Source organism: Felis catus, chromosome B2 (genome assembly GCF_018350175.1).
Source record: "Felis catus isolate Fca126 chromosome B2, F.catus_Fca126_mat1.0, whole genome shotgun sequence".
NCBI classification, from domain to species: domain Eukaryota; kingdom Metazoa; phylum Chordata; class Mammalia; order Carnivora; family Felidae; genus Felis; species Felis catus.
Genome location: NC_058372.1, coordinates 106,583,503 through 106,605,668, shown reverse-complemented (window position 1 = coordinate 106,605,668; position 22,166 = coordinate 106,583,503). Strand labels below are relative to the sequence as shown.

Sequence of the window (22,166 nt, the reverse complement as noted above, 5' to 3'; positions counted from 1 at the left end):
TTTAACATGATAAGAGATTGAAAAAAGTTTTATTTATTTTATTTTTTTATTATTTTTTAATGGTTATTTTTGAGAAAGACAGAGACAGAATGTGAGTGGGTTAGGGGCAGAGAGAGAGCGAGACACAGAATACGAAGCAGGCTCCAGGCTCTGAGCTGTCAGCACAGAGCCCGACATGGGGCTTGAACTCACAAGCTGTGAGATCATGACCTGAGCCGAAGTTGGATGCTCAACTGACTGAGCCACCCAGGCACCCCCTTTTTTTAAATCTTTATTTATTTATTTATTTATTTTGACAGAGAGAGCTCGAGTCAGCGAGGGGCAGAGGGAGAGAGACAGGATCGCAAGTGGGCTCTGTGCTGATAGCAGCGAGCCTGATGTGGGGCTCAAACTCAGGATAGGTGAGATAATGACCTGAGCCAAAGTTGGAGGCTTAACTCACTGAGCCACCCAGGCGCCCCTGAAAAAGTTTTATTTTTAACATGAGAGTGTTTTTTGTACTCTATTACATACTATGAAAAAAAAGTTTTCTTTTTTTCTTATTTTTGTATTGTTTAATTTTTTGTTTGTTTTTATTGGTTAAAAAAATGTAACTGTGCATTGAAAGATGTGGACCCTATGACAGTCTAAATAGTTAGGATGTGAGATTGTGATACATTTAATAGGTAGCTAAAAAGCATATGATTGGTTTTGTATACATGCTGTAGTAAATTAGTAATGTGTTTGACTTTAACCTTTCAATTTTTCTACATAGTATTGGCATATAATTTTATGCGTTTCAAAGTTGTGCTTTTACTTACCGGCAGAGCAAATATTTTCTGAAAATTTATTATTTTCCCACTTTGCCTGAAGTCTAAAAAATAATCAAAAGGAGAAGTAAAAATCTAGACAATAGGAAATTCATTACTTTATGTAGGTCTGCCCTCTTGTGTCTGTATCAGGAAATCTTGATCTTATTTTATTTGAGAAAAGCCACTGAAAACCTACAAGATCAAAACTACTTATAATTAGATTGTTTTATGGTCATATCAATTATGAGTTTATTAAAGAGAGATTTCACCGAGTTCAAAACAGTTCTTTTTATTGTAGGTGGTTTACATTAAACAAACATTTTGAACCAGCTAAAGTATAAAAGGAACATTAAACATTGAAAAATTGGTTCATTTTTAGTACCCTGTAAATTAAGAGTAGAATTTATTCTACAGGAGAAAGAACATTTGATATTTAAAAAATTTTAAATACATTGTTTTATTATTTCTTACTCTTTACATATCATGATAAACAGAATAAATAAGTTCCATTTAAAGAATAGCTTTTTGTTCTATATTATAGTCTGAGTTACAGTATTCTGTAATTTTCAAGAAAAAGATTTTAATTTCTGTTAAGGGCAGAATGAAAACAAAAAACTTACTTCTGTTTTACTTAGGAAAAACCCCATGACTTCACATTTTATAGTTTGATGTTGATGTTAGAGAGAACAATATAATGGAAGGCATAAAATTTGGCATTTCGAATTTTCCACTTATTTTTAAGATCAGTGCAGCTAATAATAGAACTTGGTTACTTTTTTCATAAGTTATTACTGACACCAGTGAGGTAAATGTATTGCTTGTTATTTATAAGCTTTTTAATTGATGTTAGGGATTTCCAGACCATAGATGAGGCTTTGCTGAAGAAATCTCCCTGTCAGTATGAGATCCCTTTTTCCTCTTTTCTCAGATATCAGTGAACCAAAACTGTCTCCCTCCCCATCTCCAGTACCTCTCAGATGCCCAGAAAAAAAGCAGTGTCTCCTAGACCACACTGTTAGTAGCACTTGTACTACAAACCAGAGTTGGTATACTGACTTTTCAAATTCTTTTAGTAACCTCATTTTGGCAAGTCAGTAAATTATGTGTTTTCTACTCTTTTAGTAATTGCTATATTAGTAATATGTCTTGAATTGAAGCTAAAATTATTGGATTATGCAGTATAGGTATAAATTACTTTAGGCCTGATTTTAAACTGAGTCAGATTACTTAAATCATGACATTTTGGTGAATGTATTTTCCAACACCACTTTTTTTTTTTAACTTCCATTATGAGTTGGAAGGTATTTTTAAATGATCACAGGGGAAATTGAAAATGTATTCAGCAAGAAAATAATTGTAGATTAGCATTGCTGGATTTATAACTTAGCATGGTAGAATGGCCTGCCAAGTAGGTAGGTATTGACCATCTGGTTGATAGATTAAGGAAAATAGCTATATCCTCTTAATAAACGGTAGGACAAGAAGTTTGTGTCAAAATGTGATCAAATAATTAATTTGGGGGAACCCAAATTTTTATTTTTTAAATGCTTTAAATAATATATATTTCTTTTATTCTTTTAAAAATTATTTTCCTTGCCTACATTGAGTATGAGGTTAGAATAGAAGACAATCTATAAAATCATTCTAAAGTGTTAAGCTTTCATGATTCAAAAGACATAGTGTAGTAAGTTATATACTCAGATGATCAACTATAGTGCCTTAAATTAAGGTTAAATTCTAGTAGTGTATTAATAATTATGGCTAATTATACTATCAGTTGTTAAATTAACCAGTAGTTCTCATCTGACGATCATAATGTACTAGAGAGGATAGAGTTATTGTTAGCCTACGTATACTAGAATTCTGTAATTCTTTGAAAAAAATAAGAGAAATTTTATTTATGTAAGCGTATGGCCTTGCCTTTTCATATTTGTTTTTCATAAAGCTTAAAAATGTTAGTGTAGTGTAGAGAAAGAATACAATTTCTGTTTTAAAATGTAGGTTTTGAGAGTTACTACAAAGACTTCTGAATGATAATAACAAAAGTAAATGATGTGAGGAATCCATAGGCTATTTCAAATGATGACACTTCATTTGAGTGATTAGTTTGGTACAAACTTGGTGAAAACCTGAAAAATACTTAAACATCGGAGAGGCTTTTGCAGTACAATATACATTTACCCCAAAAAGTGAAGCTAATGCTTTATAGGTGAAGTGAACGGGTTAACAGTGCAGTTTCAAAACTAAACTTCTAGTTCATCCTCAGAAGAAATTTGGGATAGAAACTTACAAGCTCTGTAAAGGAATTTGATAGTTACATTATACACACTTATAGTCATTTTGAAGTTAATTTTTGAAAATAAAGCTCCTTTCATGTTTACAAGATCCCACAGATGAATACATTTGCTAATAATTGTTTTGTTCTGAATCTTGACCTTTTCACAAAGAAATTCTTCTACTTAGGAAGTGGTCTGGTATGTAGTTATTTCCCGTTCTTCATGGGATGACAGATTTTATGCTGTTGGTGACAAGTTGCATCACTGGGGATTGCAGCAGAACTTCAGAGAAGCATCACAATGATGCAGATCAACAAGAGACATATTAAAATGAGACAGAAATTTATAAATAGGTTCTGGAGATTTTGACGTGCTTGTTGAGGCATTTCAATGGTTGAAGCTCTTCTTATAGCAGAGCGAGTGAGGTATTGGACTTTCTCCATGATGCAAGGAAAGCAGGAAGTCTGAAGTTTTAAATGGTGAAGAGGAAGGTAAAAGCTGGCAGCCAGTTGTGAGCTCAATCACTGTCTTCCGTTAGGTAGCCTGGAATGATAAAATAGTGAATGGATTAGGATCATATGTGTAACCTATTCTCTGAACAGGTAAAAACACAATTTTGTTATTAATTCATCTTCTTCATTGTTATTTGTATTTATGACATCAAATATGTACATATTGATATGACATCAAATATTCATGCATACACACACACGCACGTACGTGTTTCCCTATATCTGTCCTGAGTGTGTGTCTTTTTTGGTAGGGTCACCGTGATGTCTCATTCGTCTTGTGTTCGGAATGTTAATGACTGCAGTTTTTGCCCCGTCCTCTCAAAATGACTAGCAGTATAGTTAGGTTTAGGGTGCAGCTCATTTTCCACTATTCCCTTGAGCAAAAGTTCTCACATACATAGTTTTATTAAGACTATTTCTCTGAGAGCATTATTGTTGTGAACATTAGTGCATTGATAGCTTCAGAGAAAATCTGATAAAAAGAAATGCATACAATAAATTATTTTCCAGATGTTGATTTTAGTCCAAAATAAAATAGTTAAATGAGAAGTCTTTTATCAGAACTATAGATTCAAATGTTTGTCATTCCTTTTTATGATTTTATAGTTTTGTAGCATATGCTGTCTTGAGTTACGTTTTAACAAGACGATATTAAATACTGAAGACTGTCAGGCTCAGAAGGCAGAGTAATAAAACCATCACTATCTCACTGTGTACACAGTTCTTATTTAAAAAAATTTTTTTAATGTTTATTTTTGAGAGAGAGAGAGAGAGAGTGCAAGCGGGGAGGGACAGAGAGAGAGAGACACACACACAGAATCTGAAGGAGGCTCCAGGCTCTGAGCTGTCAGCACAGAGCCTGATGTGGGGCTTGAACCCACGACCGTGAGATCGTGACCTGAGCTGAAGACGGACGCTTAACCAACTGAGCCACCCAGGTGCCCCTACGTAGTTGTTATTTAGAAATGGCCTGTACTCAAGAGCAGTGGTTTCTGTTTGCTTTTTTTCAGAGCTTCCATAAATTATTCTGCCTAATTAATTGATTAGTTTCTGCCTAATTAATTGTGGTAATTAATGAGACAAAATAAAACTTAATGCATTATTATAGAAAAATTAGAGATTAGAAATTATAAATTGAATGTCTGGAGATAATAGTTTACAAAGATTTGGGGATATTTTATTGTCAATTAGTATATTTCTATATAAATTTTGAAACAAGAACAATTAGAAATTGAATAAAATATAACCTTAATCAACTGCCCAGAGATCATGGCTGTTAACATTTGTTGTTATGTAGCTGTTGATCAAGATATTACCACCTTCCCCAGCTTCCAGGTTTCATTTTCTCCCTAATCTGTATACATCATGTGAAAACCCAGTTCAACCAGTAAGCTCCGTTTCTGAGAGAGACCAGTGCTGAAGAGAGCAGAGGGGAGAACTAAAAGAATGGGAGAGGGGAATATATATTTTAGGCATGATCAGGGAGAAGGAGGCATTTCGTGTTCCCAAAACACCGTGTGGTATATGGTTACATTCTGTAGTTCTGGTACCTCATCTTGGCTCTGTTAGGTTTGAATCATATATTAGACTGGGTTTTCATTTGGCTGTAGGCTCTGGCCTCCTTTCTGGTATTGGTATGTAGTGAGGAGATCCAAACAACTTACTAACATCAAACTTCATTCTCTTAAAGACTTGGTTACAGCCTGTGTTTCTCTGGCATATGTATGTTTGTAGCATATATTCCTCACTGTCCCACACCAGTGGCTGTTAATTTATAACACCCCTCTACTTAGTAGATTTTAGAGCAGCTTAAATATGTTTATTTAATTTAATTACTTTTGTTTGAATTCCTAAGATAAAATACTATAGGAATAAAAGCTTTTTTTTTTTTTAAAGAAAATGAATTTTTAAAGTTTTTTCCTGCTTATATGTATTTGTGTGTTATAGATATAATGAATTTATACTATTGGGTAATGGTGGGGAGGATCCCATTATTAATTTTTTTATGTATTTGACTAGTTTGTAAGAGGATATATAACAGAATAGTTAAGAAAGGAATGCGAACTAACATTGGTCATCCCTATTTGAACTTACATTTAAGTCCCACAACTTAAATGGTCTAAAAATTCTGAATGTAAATTATTTTGAGATAAAACATGGAAAAGGAAGAAGCTGTCTAGTTGTTCCTCACGAAATGTGTATACACGAGTCATTCCCTCCCCTGACACTTTGATGAGTGGTACTTCAGTCACATGAAACATGTCACCTTTCCATAAATACTTCATTGCCTTTTTTGATTCTGTCTTTTGCACATGTTGTTCTGGCTTTGCCTGGAATGTCTACCCTTCACCCCCCCGGTCTACCTTTGATTCTTTGCCAGGCAAACTTCAGTTGATCCTTAAGGCCCAGTTTAAATATCACTTCCTAATGAAACTTTCCATTACTCATTAAGGTAAAATTGGTTGTCACCTCTGCTGGTTTTCAGTTGGGTTTTAGTGTTACCGATTTCAACAGTGCTACAATTTTTATTTACATGTCCTTGCCCACAAGTAGGCTTCTAGTTCATGAGTATAAGGAACCACATGTTTATTTTGTGTTCTAGTATGCAGTGCATGATTGTTACTATTTGAATAAATCAATGAAGTTGAACAAGGAATTCTTATGATTTACTTTACTGTTTCCAGAAGATTGTTAATTTTCTAGTGCTGTGGCTAACAGATTAGCCAGTTAGAATAACAGAATTTGATAGTTGAACACATAATCTCCAATATTCTTCTCAAGTCTCTATTACAGGTGAAGGAAATGAAGCTCAGAGGATTACAGCTTACATAAGTTGTTGTTAATATTAACATTAACCTGAACGAGGCTTTGTTCAGATGGGTATTTGGTGTTTGTGAAATATAAACAGTTAGGCCCTAGAAAGATGAAGTCTTCTGATGAAAGTATGATGAATATGCTTTAAAGATGATATCATGGCAACAGGCAGCTATGTTCCTGAAAACAAATTGAGTGTAAAGCCAATAATCAAAAATAGTGTCGTTTCCTGTCAAACTTAGAAATATGTCGTTATTCTAAACTAATTTGTAGCTGCTTAGAATCTTATGCTAAAACCAAAACCAAATCTGCTTTATATACTGAAATGTTAGTTGTATGCCTTCAGTTTATTGGGCCTGATTTATTTCCCAGTGCACAACCTGAAATGTGTTGAGTCCTGATTCTACTGAACTTCCAAAATATGTATGATGATAATTAACCCAGAATTCATCCCTAGAAGATGGGTCTTCCTGTCGCACATTGAAAATTGAAAAGCGTGTGGCAACAGAACAATCCTATCTTTAGAGTTGTCTGTGACCTTCCGTGCATCATAATTTATGACGTGGTTGTCAGGTGTTTACCATTCTTTTCTCTGCACTCACAACATCCTATGAGGTTAGAACTCCTACAGTCTTTTTTACCCCTCCATTCCTTAGCTGGTAATAGAGTAATACTTGATGGAAGGCATAGAAAAAGTAGTTCCATTAATTTAGGATAATCAGAAAGAGATTGTATTGGGAAGTTGTGAACTTGCATCTGGCACCAGTAGCAATGGAGATAGAAATTAGCCCTGCTCCCCTTTTTAAAAGAAATGTGTAGATTAGTTGTTTGGGACAGCAGGAATAGAACACTTTAAAAGTTAATTCATCACCCAGGCCCTAGAATCAGAATATTCAAACTATGAAATACTCTTTGATAGGAGTTTTTGACAGAAGGTTACCCACAGAGTATTTTGTTGTATGTCTGTGGGATCTATTCTAATTTTTAGAGGAATGGGAAGAATAACTCTACTATTCTTTGTAGGATTTATAAAGTTTTTGGTTGTCCACTTTTCCTGATTTGCTCAAAAAAGTGAAATTGAGAAGTAAATACTGTCAAGTTCAAGATAATACTCTGTTTCTTTGAAGTAGAAAAAGGAAAGAGACAAACCACATGGGATGCTAATCTTTCAACTAATATGCCATGGTAGGCAACATTTTGGATGGCAGGTACTGTGTCAGCTTCTGCAGGGGTCCTAACTTTGTAGTGTTTCCTGTTTCTTAATTTATGAGATACATTCTTGTGCAAAACAATCCTCAGTCTCAGTAGACTTTGGAAAACTTTTAGTAGTCTGCTTTATTACTTGCTAGGACATTGAAGCCTTAACAATGCTGTGTATGGTAAGCAGTAATCTTCATCCTCAGTGTTTTGCATGACTTTCTGAACTTCAGTTGTTTGGGGGTGTTTTCTCTGCTGAAACCATAAATTCCTGAGATTCTTTATATTTGGGGGAATTCAGAATTTTGCTTCCTTTTTGGCTGCTTATTCTTTTAGTAAATCTGCGCATATTTTCCCAGTAAATTCAAGTATTCCAACACTATAGTCTGACAGATACTTTCTAAGAATTTTTCCCATGTAATTGGTTCAGAAGATTAGACATATGTATATTAAGATCATTTTGGGGTTTTATTTAGTCTTACTCTTCGCTGTCATTTTCACAGATAATCTGGAAGTGATTGTGTATGTATTTTTTTGACTTGTTGAATTAAATCAGGACAGTTCGTCATTAGATTCATAATCAATCTGTTGGCATCCAGAAGTTCACTTTGGTGAAATACTTTTCCGTTTGAGATTGCCTAACTTGGAGGTTCTGTTTGAAGTTACTTTGTGGCAGCAGTATTCCACAACTTTGTTGGTCCACACTGGCTATCTTAAAGAATCTTCAGGCTGCTTCTGCCTAGTTATGAAAAGAATTGTGTAAATATAAAAATCTCAACCTCTAAGTTGACCCCATAATGACATTATCACTGTAAAGCTCTGCCTTGAGGAAGATCCGTTAAACAACAGCATAGAGAGATTTTTCTCTTTGAAATTGTCACATTGCTGTTGCTATTTTGTCTGTAAGCTTGTCCTTGTTATCTGTTTATTATGTTAAAATTAATTTAGTCACAGTTAAAATATTCTTTTTAACCCTATAGTAGTTGAGACTTCATATTCTTCTTTTGGGGGAAAACATGTGTGAAGGGAGTGTAGGGGGAAGTTTTAAGGAAAAATGAATGCCAGTTAAATATACCCCCACTAATCTGAGTGAATTGGTCTTTTTTTTTTTTTTTTTTTTAAGTCCTTGAGGTGGAGTACATTTATAAAAGCACTAGAGGTCCTCAGTTGACTGTGAATGCACTTGAGTGGAGCCATAGGCCCAGGCTTCATTTTCACGTGTTTATTTGGTAATACATGCTTCAGAATTATGTAGGGTAAGAATATTGAAGTACAATTTCTAGAAATGTTCAGAGAGACAATGTATTATCTGATTTACATAATTGTAATTTAGATAGATTATTTCCTTGATTTTTAACCTTTAGGTTTATTCCTTTGCTGCTCTGACCAGCAGTGTTAATTGACTGGGTAGATTTAAGTGAGTCATTTTCATAGCATAAATAACAAGGCAAGATTCCTCTCTTCAAGCATTTCACAATAAATGGGGTGGAATACTTTAAATGGTAGAGTGTGAGGAGGTCAGTAATGAAATTGAGGAAAGGTAAGGGTTTAATATTGGAACTGGAATATAGTACAGAACTGTGGTTTTTGTGAAAAGTTTTGAGAAATTAAACTTAGTTTTTAGGCATATAGGCTAAATAGATTAAAGGCATGAATATTTTGGGAATGAAACAAATAAAAGGAAACATTGATTGTAGCATGTTACATTGTTTTTAAAGCCTGTGCAGTTATTTTGAGTTTTGCCTTCCATGGTTTATTGCTTAATAACAAGGATATCTATAACTTTCTAATATCCCTGACTTTAAAAGTGATTAGGAGGATATTATATAGGTTTTTAAGGGTATAATGCCCCATGTGTAAAATAGCTTTAAATGAAATGGAGTGGTTTCAAATTGAAATAGAAGTTTGTGTCCTCTAACTTTACATTTAGAGTACCATTAACAGTATTTGAAGTCTTTTAGTTTATTTTGCTTTGCCAATGTCATGATGTATTTTTAAGCCATGTTGATTAGTGGATGTGATGTGCATGTGGTTTAGAGTTCTAAAATTTCGGCTCCTGCCAAGGTACCACCATTTCCTAGCTTTGTGACCTTGTAATTCACCTTTTTGCATCTGTTTCCTAATTTGTAAAATAGAGATGCAGCATCAAACATACAGGGAGTTAAAAGGATCAAATGAAATATTTGTATACAGCAGTACATTTAGAAGATTGTTCAATAATAAAGAAGGAAGTTTTAACGGACCCTCTTTATTTCTAGAATTGGCAATAAATATACAGTCTAACTTAGAGAGTTAATCTAATCTTTACATTTAATTTTTACTTAAACATTTAATGTGTTAAATAATTTAACACATTACACAATATATGACATAATACATTTAATACATTACAATGTTTATTTTTTTTTACAAATTTTTATACAAATATTTTGTTTATACAGATGTTCTATTTCCAATTAATTAGAATAAGAAATAACATATAAAAATATATAACCAAATGCACTTTTTTCTACAATATTATTTTCCTTTATGTCCACTGTCAAAAACATTTTGATATTTGCGTTTTAGGAAATGATAGTAACTGACTTAGTAAAGCAACTTACTTTAGCTTTTTCACGTTTTTAAAACATTTTTCATAATTTAAAAACATCCTTCATATTTCTCCTATTTCATCTGATACTTTTTTTTTTTAGCCCTTAGTTTTAAAAATCCTGTCTTCAGCAATAAAAGCAGTACTTAAATTTCACCTTATGATAGAGATAAATTGGGACAAAATGTCTGGCACTAGGGCATTTATGTTTGAAATTTGAACAACAATCACAGTAACTGATTTCTATTAACCTGTACACATTTTTAATCTAAGGATAGCTTTAATAGCAGAATTTGTGCTCTTCCTAGAAATTATTAACTTTTTGGAGTAATATGTGACGTGGTGAAATTCTGGTATCATAAAAGGGCTCATGAATATCTCATTTGAAGTGTGAGAATGTAATTTGATAGGTATTTGTGTAAAAATGCATAAATATACATATATAAAACACCAGCACCAAGTGACTTTTATATGATAGCAAAGGAAAAACATTTTATGAGTATAAAGATAATAGGAGACAATTAGAGTACCTCAGTGGTAGACAAAAATTAGAAATGTTTTTGCATGTCTGAAGGAATTCTGCTTGTGAAATTATAAGTTCTTTTCTGTAAAAAGCAATAGAGTTAATTTGTCATAAGAACTTAGAATTCTAGAGGTAAATTTTATTTTGTGGCATACATATGAAAATAAAAATTAGATAAAATCGATGTAATACTCTTTGTGTCCTGGCAGAGATTTAAGAAGGAAGACACATTTTGTATATTAAACTGAGGACTGGTAATATCAAGAGTAAGTGGAATTCAAACAGAGGTCATAAAATTTATTGTATCATCTTCATTTTTGGGCATTTTTAAAATTTCTTTCTCCCTTGTCATTCCCCCCTTCTAATTGCAGGATAGAATAATGAGAAACCATGGAGAATGGTAACTTGATAACAGCATGTTCATTATTAATAGGCAGAATAAACATTTTATCAAATTAACTCAAATGAGATACTTAGGAATATTCTGCCAAAGTAATGTCTCTTTATTTAAAAAAAAATGCTGAATTAGTATTCCCTAACTTTACATGTGTTTTTGATGGGTGTTTAAAATTTTCTAAACTTGTTATTCATGATATAACGCTGGATTTCATATAAGTAACCGAATTTATTAAATCTTAGAATTCTTTTTAGAAGTGTTTGTTAAAAGTTTAGTGGACTTTATAGAGAGGGAAAAAGTGTTTAAACACATTTTAAAGGTAGGTTGTTTTATATTGTTTAAAACTCTATTAAATATCTACTGTAAGGAATCATCATATTGGAATAGTCATGCCAGCAATATGCATGTTTTACAATCACATGACTGTTCATAGTATCACGGATGCAAATAGAAGCCCAGTCCTATCCTGATTTTCAGCACAGTAACATATCAAGATGAAGCCATTGTTTTTGCGTGAAGAAATAAAATCTCCACTACCACCAAATAGGGTAACATAATTGAAAGATATTTTAGTTGGCAGAAATTCATTTTTGAAAAGCAAAATAAAAATGAAAGTCAAAAATGATAAACCAGTAACCAGGGTCAAAGATGATGCAACCCTTGTTATTTTAAATTTAAATCTTGTTTACTGTTGCTCAACGGATATGCATTTATTTAGAGATTAAGGTTTTTGTCATATTAAGCATTTTATTTAACCTTTGAACTGAAATTTATAAAATATGATTAAGTTTTGAAAAAGTTAAGTAATTTTGAATATTAGAAAGCAAGAATGACCAAAATCAGTGAAATCTTTTTCTTACCTTGGCTGTTGTGATGATCACAATATAGAGAGTATTGTGAGTTGTATGAAGTCTTATCGGTGTTTAGTTAGAAAGTTTTCTGACTCTGTTACCAGACTTCTGGGAACAATTGAAGTAGGTGTAGGAGGAAAAGTATTCTAGGGAGGTCTTTATGATGTCACACAAGCATTCTGAAGTTATGATTGGTTAGCCATAGTCTTATCACAACCAAACTTTTTAGAATGTCATTTATCTTACTTTAGGTGTGGAAAGGTCATTAACACTTTGTGCCACATTTTTTTGCTTGTATTTTTAAAAAGTATATGGGAGATAAATGGAAAACAAAACAAAACAAAACCAACCTAAGTTTTCAGTAGTATAAAGCTCCTTTTAAAGATTCATGAATCTTCAGGCTTAGAAATAATTGTGTACTAATGGTGATAATGTTGAGAAACTAAAATAGATATGTAGGAATTTTAATAAGTGATAATATTACTAGCTTAAGTCAAACAACTTTCATCATGTTGTTACTGCTATTGCTCTAATACTATAGTTTCATAATGCTAGTTCCTAACATACAGTAATTAAACATTTTCACAGGATGAAATTTTATACCTTTTACTATCTAGTTTTCTTTCTTCATACCACTATGTATATGGGATGGAGTGTGTGTGAGAAACCCAGGCTACTGATTTCAGTTTAAAAAAATAGCTTATCATACAGTTAAAGTAAGAACTAATACGTGTATTTGTGTTTTCTTCAGTTAGAGCTTTAACAATATATTTATGAACAATAATTATCATATTTAAACTGATGTATATTACCCCAGGAAAAGTTACACTTTGCAAATTTCAGAATTGAAGATTTTTTAGCATCTGCATTCAACTACCATAAAATATTATTAAATTTTAATAAGCTCAGACAGTGTCAAGAGGAACTTTCTGCTAAAAATGAAATAATCAGATTCCTAATCAGTGACATCCTAGTTAATGATACTTTATTGAAAATAGACGTGCATTTTGTTAGACATTTAAGTTGTGTAATTTTTCTGAAAGGATTGACTCATTTAATGCATCAGTTGTTCCCATGAAAATTACTATACAAATGAAATTTTAGTAAATGGAATGATATATGAAGTTTCTAGAACAGTTTAAGAGTAGAGCTGGGAAATAATTCGTTTGAAAAGCTATGCAGTATTTTCCTATTTACTCTGCTTTTTTGTTTATACTATATATTTGATTTACTTAAATCACCATACCTGCAAATTCTAATTTTTAAATCTTGTCTGTAATTCTGGAGGAGTTATCTGTTAATTTTATATATATGTATATATATATATATATTCATAGCAGAGTGAACTCGGCCTGCTTCACTTTCTTATGGGTAACTAAAATGTGTTGCAGCAGCTGCGTATGTGTCCTTAAATGGAGATGGTTTTGGCTTCTTCCAAAGAAAGATAAAATCCTTCTCTAGAGCAAATCTCTTGTTATTTAAGGAATCAACTAAAACTAATAGAAAAATAATACTTCAAAAGACCCTCTGTGAACATTGCTAAGGGAAAATTTATAACTTAAAACCCAAAATTAAAGAAATTGCATGAATAGTGTTTGACATTTTGCTCAAAATGCTATGAGCATTTTTTTCTTTCAGTCCTTACATATCAAGGATCTCTTATTAATACTATCAATTTCCAGTGATAACTGAAATACAAAACCTAGGTTTGAAATACAAGCCTAAAGTGGGACACAGTGGTTTGTTAAAGATCACACCTCTGCTAAGCACAGACTGATCTGGATCCATTTAGTTAACAATTCCCTGATAGATGGGCATGTTGGGGGGACGGAGTCATAGCGTGAATATAGATTTCACAGAGTAGCATACATCAAGTAAGAAATTTTAAGATGGTGATAGGTGAATTATTGAAAACTGTTATTATTTTTAGAAAGCCTGCTTTAAGCTTGTTTGCCAGTTAGTTATGCATTCACTTGAAAATGAAGCTTAGGGGATAGATCGTTATATTATAAGCACTTCTAGTTCTAAGAAAATACAATTAGTAATACTGAGATAAACTAAGAAATTGCCATTGATTGAAGAAAATATGCCCTAGATATCTCACATGTTGACATGTTTGCTTAAAACCCATACACAGGCATGTGCACACACCCACCTTAGAAGGGATGCTGACTGTATGTGTCATAGTTGGAAAATGGAGACAAAAACTTACTTTGTAGATTTGTACATAGGTGTGGAGCTTCTGGGTTTACCCTTTTCCCTTTGGTTACCTGCTGTTGCTGCTTGTTATTAGTCCAAATGGAGCTCTAGGAAGTGTTGCCATTTAGTTTTAGCTTGATTGCTCAAATAAAAAGTTGTTTAGAAGGAGCTTTGTCATAACAATTGCAACAGTATTTTAACTAAAGCCCATACTTTATTGAGATTTCCTCTGTTTTCTCTAGTGTCCTTTTTCTTTTCCAGGACCGTATCCAGGGTACTAGATTACATTTACTAGTCATGGCTCCTTTGGTCTCCTTGGTTTTGACAATTTCTGAGACTTTGCTTTTTTGAATGACCCTGACCATTTTGAAGAGTGCTGGTCAGATATTTTGTGGAATGATCCCCAATTGGGATATGTCTGATATTTCTCTCATGGTTAGTTAGACTGGTTAATGTGTTTTTGAGAGGAAGACCAGAGAGGTGAAGTACCATTTTTATCACATATTAAGAGTACATACTATCAACATGACATCACCATTGCTGACCTTGATCACCTTGCTGAAGTGTGGCATCCATCATCATTCTCTGCTATAAACTTACTCCCCGCCCCTTCCTTGCCATGTTCTCTAGAAGAACTGTGAGTAACTATGTACCGCCCACACTTAGGCCTCACTACCTTAAGAATGATGTGTCTATAAAATTATTTGGAATCCTATATATTTGATGGATATAAAAACATTCTGAGAACAGATCAGTAGGCTTTGGCACTCTGCCATAAAAAGTCAGTGGCACATAAGTTAATTTTTGTGTTTCTGTAATTGTATGGGCAGCCCTTTTTCGAAAAAGGAGGACTGAGTTTTCAAACAAGCTAAAATCCAGACCTCTTAGTTTGTTTTTTTAGGCTCTGTCTTTCTAGCTTTGTCTCTTATCACATTCCTTTGTATCCTGTGCTCTGAACCTGTGCTGTGGCCCTCTCAACAGTCTGTTGTTCTATTTTAAGCCTCCCTCCTCCTTACCAACCTTTATTCTCAGCAAAGGGCTGTTTCAGTTTACATCAGCACAGCCCTCCCTGCCTTGTGCCAATTTTGCATGTTACTCTGTTGTCTTTTTTTATTGTGTTTGTTAGTGGTATCTGCCTAGACTTTAGTCTCCTTGAGAGCTGATCCAATAACTCATATTTATACCACTACTTACTCTCTGTGGTACTATTACTTACTGTAGAGCCTGGCTCATTATAACTCTTAAATACTGATTGAATGATTGGACAAGTGAATAAAAAAACAGGAAGATTGCAAGGTGGTAGTGAATGTGTAATCCTGAAGAAGGAAATGTTAAGGACAGTTAAAAAATCCTTCTAAATTTCAAAGCTCACTGTGGGAGAGGAGGAGAAGCATGTGAATGATTGAGGCACTTGGGACAAGAGTAGAATAGCAGAAAATAATTTTCCTTTTTGTCATTTAAAATTGTTGAACATATATTTGGAGGTTAAGAGCCAAGGAAGGTTACACGATAAGCTCATGCTTCCCAAATTGAGCCTTTTAAAAACTAAAAAAAAAATTTTCTCTCCCCATTGGATTCATAGCAACTGTGGTACTTTCTATACTCTGAATATTGTATGGCCTGTTTTTATGCAGTTACTCAGCTTTTATTCTAATAGTAATTTTTAAAATTGTAGTTATATGCACCTTTAAGATTACTGCCTAAAACAAAAGGCAGGATGTTAATAATAACCCCTATCTAACCACCTGGTCCTGCCATGTTCCCCTTTTCCCCACCCAAGCAAATGATTATTCTGGATCCTGGGTTCATTTATTTGCATTTGTTTTTATATGGTTTTGTGACATTTTTAATGTATTCCTTGAAAGTATTTTTTTTTTAATTTTAGTTAACTTTATGTAAAGGAAATCATGATATATATAATCTTTTACATGGAATATTTACATTGCAACTTGTAGAGTGGTGTGTCGGAGGCAAAGTTTCAAGGTAGACCAGTTTTAGGAAACTTAAGTGGTGATGAAATTAAAGCAAAATATAATACAGTACAAAAATCATACAGCAAACTGCGCACTTTGCGTAAGTTTTTGTGATACATACAACATCCTATTTTTCTTTTAAAATTTATTTGAGAGAGAGAGAGGGAGAGAGAGCAAGCTGGGGACAGGCGGAGAGAGAGGAAGAGAGAGAAAAATCCCAATCCTAATGCAGGACTCAAACTCATAAATCATGAGATCATGACCTGAGCCAAAATCAGGATGCTTAACTGACTGAACCATTCAGGTGCCCCGAGACATACAACATTTCAAAGATAGGGAGCTTTCTTAGGTTAGACCTGCTAGACAAGCCAGGAGAAATATTTTACGTAACTCTTACGGGCACTTTTCTGTTAAAAGTTTGAGAATTACTGCCTTAAAATTTAAAACCACCTAAGGAAGAATTAGTTGAAAAAACATCCAAGAACAAAAAGGAGAATAAGAATAGTAGTCCTAGACTGAAGGGATAGGGAAGTGCCTAAGGCAGTAAGAAAGAGAATAGGCTCCCTTAGTGGGGAAAAAAGAAAGACCAATTCTTTTTAAATTTTTATTTAACATTTATTTATTTTTGAAAGAGAGAAAGGGAGGAGCAGAGAGAGAGAGAGAGAGAGAGAAGCAGAGAGAGAGGGGGAGGGAGGAAGGGACACAAAGAATCCAAAGCAGGCCGCAGGCTCTGAGCTGTCAGCACAGAGCCCAATGCGAGGCAAGGCTCAAACCCACAGACCACAAGATCCTTACCTGAGCCAAAGTCAGACGCTTAACCAACTAAGCCACCTAGGCTCCCCAAAAGAAAGACCAATTCTGAAGTAACCTGCAAACCTTACGGTCATTTGAGGGAGGTAGATTTCATTTTTAGAATTTATTTGCCAGATACTTGGAGGCCCAAACATTTTATTTTTTCCTAAATGTTTGAACTCTCGAACTCTCTTCCCTTGTTAAATTTCCCAATTCGCAATGGGGAAGAGTTTGACATCAATAAAGGCCAGTTAGTTTAAGTAAGGGCTCACATAAACCTAAGGTTTGCACAATTTTTGGAAAATTTATGAAACACGCTCTGAGTGGTAGAAAGAAATGTTATAGTATGGTCTGTGGCTTCAAAGAACTTGTCTATCAGTACACAAGTACTATGCAAATGAAATATTTAACATTTGGAAGTTAACTACTAGCGTAAGATGACATCTGGAGGACGAGGAAATTCAAGATTAAGAATGAAATTAGCACATGTAATAAGGAACAATAGGCTTTCTAAGAGAACTGCATATTTTTACAAAGGGAGCTGATGGAACCAAAGCCAATATAGGAAATGGAAACACACACACTTAAGCCAGAGTACAGATGTAACAACAACAAAAACAACATTCAGGCCTCTAGCTACTTACTCAGAACTTTATAAACCATGGTGCTATTCCATTGTGGTTAAGATTCTAATTCAGTTCCATGATGTTTGGTTTTTTTCTCCACACATTAAACTCATTATCTTTGTGGTTGGCATCCCAGCACGTGGGCCCCTTGCATTCCCAGTTTTTGTGGTGGCGTCATCATTTATTTTGTCATCCAGAATGGAAATTTGAGGCTTATTTTTGTTTCTGTCTTCTACCAGATTCCCCATTCACTAAGAAATAAAATGCAGATTACCAGATACAAATCTTTTATCCATTTCTTCATCAGCTGTCCTCTGAACTTTTATAGAAGCCTTGTAACTAGTCTTTCTACCATCTGACTTGACCCTCTCCTCTTCAACCTTTACCCTGTTATCCAAGTTGCTTTCTCAAGTGCAAAATTGACTGTCACATGTTGAGAACTTTTCTTTGTATCATCATTTCCTTCAAAGTGAAAAGCCCAGACTTTGCAGCCTTACATAGAGTCTTTCCTGATCTGTCATTGTCATCTATCCTAACCATAATGGATTTGATTGTATATGTTATTTCTTCTTTCTGGAGCCCATTCCTTACTTTCTTGTTCCCCTGAAGAGCCTTCATTGTTCAAAATCAGTAGGGAGGAGGCTGTTTTGTTTGTTTCTAGTTTCTAATTGCATAAGTAATATCTTTTATAATTCAGGTAAATCAAATAAACCAGTCGTTGGAAGGGGATTTTATATATTTAGTGGGTGTATTTGTTTTCTTTGCCATGAACTTCATGAATAGAGGCTGATTTATTTTTTCTATTCTCCTTATACTGCTTATCCCTTAAAAGTTAAATTTAATGGATATTTAGAATATTATTTTACCATTATTATAAATGAGCTTTTAAAAGGATAAGTTGAAGGAACAATGGAGAAGTGAGAATAGAGACCCTCTGATGTTTCAGACAAACTAATTTCTTTGAGATTCAGTGAAAATGAGATCATGCATGGTCCTGAGCTGAAATCAGGAGTCAGACACTTAACTGACTGAGCCATCCAAACACCCCAAAAAATGTGCTTATTTTTAAAGGCCATTTATATTAGTTCTGTTAAAATAATCAAACATGTAAACATGTAAATTTTACATATTGGTTTCTAATTCATTCTTTTAGTCAAACAGGTTTACTGGGTAAAGGATGTCTTTATGCATCTTATATTTTAAAAGACTCTTACAAGAAATCAACACATATTCATTGAAGAATAATTTTTATTTATTAATTTGGGCATCTTTGATGTTATTATATATTACAATATATATTATAAATTTTAATGACTGTTATTTTTGGCATATAAAAGTGACCTAATTTATTGAATTAGTCTCTTTTGTGGTTTTAGTGATTTATAATTTTTGCCATTGTAAACCATAAAAACACTGTGATGAACATCTTTATGAGTAAACCTGATATCTTTCTTTGTCCTTTTCAGTCTCCTGGCTCTGTAAACATGTTTTAACTGTTAGTCTATTCAAGGATGATCAAGGTCTTAAATGAATTTGATTTGTGTGAAATCCAATTTAATAATTTTCAAAATTTAGGTATTTAGTTGATAGCATTTCCTTTTAATTAGATGAACTTCTTTGAGAAAATGACCTAAGAACAGGAACTTTTTGGTTGAGGGTTAGACGCAAACTGGTAAATATTCAGAATGATGTGAATGGCCACCCTACCTGCTGAAAGAGTGACACTTTTAGTTTAGATCAAGTGGCCTCTTGAACTGTGCCCCTGCACTAAGGATGGGAGAGATAACCTTACCCTAATTTAGGTCTGAGCTTTCATAGAAAGACATTGATAATATCAACATTTAAGAGAAGTCTTTGCCTTAGGTGAGAATCTCTAAAATATAATAGCTTCTGTTTTTGTTTTTTTTTTCATTTCTTCTCAGAACTACAAGATGAGTTCTGAGAGTAGGTTTTATTTAGTTATTTTTAATATGAAATTTATTGTCAAATTGGTTTCCATACAAGTGCTCATCCCAACAGGTGCCCTCCTCAATGCCCATCACCCACTTTCCCCTTCCTCCCACCACCCATCAACCTTCAGTTTATTCTCAGTTTTTAAGAGTGTCTTATGGTTTGGCTCTCTCCCTCTCAAACTTTTTTTTTTTTTTTCTGTGCTCATGGATTGGAAGAATAAATATTGTTAAAATGTCAATAGTGCCCAAAGCAATCTACACATTCAGTGCAATCCCAATCACCAGCATTCTTCTCGAAGCTAGAACAAGCAATCCTAAAATTTATATGGAACCACAAAAGACCCCAAATAGCCAAAGCAATATTGAAGAAGAAGACCAAAGTGGGAGGCATCACAATCCCAGACTTTAGCCTCTACTACAGAGCTGTAATTGGGGTGCCTTGCTGGCTCAGTCGGTTAAGTGTCTGACTGGCTCAGGTCGTGATCTCATGGTTTGTGGGTTTGAGCCCCGCTTTGGGCTCTGTGCTGATAGCTCAGAGCTTGGAGCCTGCTTCAGATTCTGTGTCTCCCTTTCTCTCTGTCCCTCCCCTGCTCACACTTTGTCTCTGTCTCTCTCAAAAATAAATAAACATTAAAAAAAGGTTAAAAAAAAACAAAGCTGTAATCATCAAGACAGCATGGTATTGGCACAAAAACAGACACGTAAACCAATAGAATAGAATAGAGACTCCAGCAGAATTGGACCCACAAAAGTATGGCCAACTAATCTTTAACAAAGCAGGAAAGAATATCCAATGGAAAAAAGACAGTCTCTTTAACAAATGATGCTGGGGGAACTGGACAGCAACATGCAGAAGAAAGAATGAAACTAGACCACTTTCTTAACACCATTCACAAAAATAAACTCAAAATGGATAAAGGACCTGAATGTGAGATAGGAAACCATCAAAACCCTAGAGGAGAAAGCAGGAAAAAACCTCTCTGACCTGAGTTGCAGCAATTTCTTACTTGACACATCCCCAAAGGTAAGGGAATTAAAAGCAAAAGTGAACTATTGGGACTTCATGAAGATAAAAAGCTTCTGCACTGCAAAGGAAATAATCAACAAAACTAAAAGGCAACTGACGGAATGGGAAAAGATATTTGCAAATGACATATCGGAAAAAGGGCTAGTATCCAGAATCTATAAAGAGCTCACCAGACTCCACACCCGAAAAACAAATAACCCAGTGAAGAAATGGGCAGAAAACATGAATAGACACTTCTCTAAAGAAGACATCCGGATGGCCAACAGGCACATGAAAAGATGCTCGGTGTCACTCCTCATCAGGGAAATACAAATCAAAACCACACTCAGATATCACCTGACACCAGTCTGAGTGGCTAAAATGAACAAATCAGGAGACTGTAGATGCTGGAGAGGATGTGGAGAGACGGGAACCCTCTTGCACTGTTGGTGGGAATGCAAATTGGTGCAGCCACTCTGGAAAGCAGTGTGGAGGTTCCTCAAAAAATTAAAAATAGACCTACCCTATGACCCAGCAATAGCACTGCTAGGAATTTACCCAAGGGATACAGGAGTACTGATGCATAGGGACACTTGTACCCCAATGTTTATAGCAGCACTCTCAATGATAGCCAAATTATGGAAAGAGCCTAAATGTCCATCAACTGATGAATGGGTAAAGAAATTGTGGTTTTTATACACAATGGAGTACTATGTGGCAATGAGAAAGAATGAAATATGGCCTTTTGTAGCAACGTGGATAGAACTGGATGAAGAGTGTTATGCTAAGTGAAATAAGTCATACAGAGAAAGACAGATACCCATATGTTTTCACTCTTAGGTGGATCCTGAGAAACTTAACAGAAACCCATGGGGGAGGGGAAGGAAAAAAAATAGCTTCTGTTCTTCAGTTGTGTATTAAGGCCTCTTGAAGTTGTTGGAATACAAATGCAATTAGCTCTTGATTTTTCAGCATAGATGCATTCTTGAAAAGGTTATGTGAAGGGAATTTTGAAAAGTGGAATTCATGTTTACCTTATAAAGCAAGAGCTATAAAGTGTCCCAGTGGAAAAGATTAATAAGCTCAACTCCTTGTGTAGGCATTGTAACTTATTTTTAAGGAGAAAATCTTTTAAGTTTATTTATTTTGGGAAAGCCCAAGCAATTGAATGGGGGAGGGGCAGAAAGAGAGGGAGAGAGAGAAAAACTCCAAGCAAGCTCTGCACATGAGACTTGAACTCATGACTCAGGGCTGGAACTCATGAACCATGAGATCATGACCTCAGCCAAAATCAAGAGTCAGCTGCTCAACTGACTGAGCCACCTAGGTGCCACTAGGCATTGTAACTTTTTATCTGTAATTTAATGAGAGTTGTGCAGTTGTGCATTGGTTTTGATACAACTCAGTACATCTGTACTTCCTCCTTAAACCCGGCTCCAAATTGAAGGCTTATGTAACAAAGCAAAAGGATGTATCTCATCATCTGCTGTTTTCATTTGCCTTTGAATAACTGATCAAAGGTGATAGGTGGGTTTTAGGACCAGCCCTAATATTGTTATCAAGAGGATAATTTTGGCACAGTTGTTCATGAGCCTCTCTTTTTAATGTATTCATTTTTATAGGTTTATTGCTTAGTTGGGATCATGGATATTTGAAGAATTGATTGT

At 34.3% G+C, this 22,166-nt stretch overlaps 2 protein-coding genes across 4 annotated transcripts in view; one reads left to right on the top strand and one right to left on the bottom strand.

Annotated features, from left to right (window-relative positions):
* CEP85L (centrosomal protein 85 like) overlaps positions 1–22,166 on the top strand; it is a 170,909-nt gene that overhangs the window by 54,752 nt on the left and 93,991 nt on the right. The window lies entirely within an intron of this gene.
* On the bottom strand, positions 1,060–12,117 carry PLN (phospholamban). The gene is made up of 2 exons (XM_003986508.6): positions 11,961–12,117; positions 1,060–3,610 (listed from the first exon to the last, which is right to left on the bottom strand). The coding sequence occupies exon 2, from the start codon at positions 3,508–3,510 to the stop codon at positions 3,352–3,354; it is 159 nt and encodes a 52-aa protein (XP_003986557.1). The 5' UTR covers positions 3,511–3,610; positions 11,961–12,117; the 3' UTR covers positions 1,060–3,351.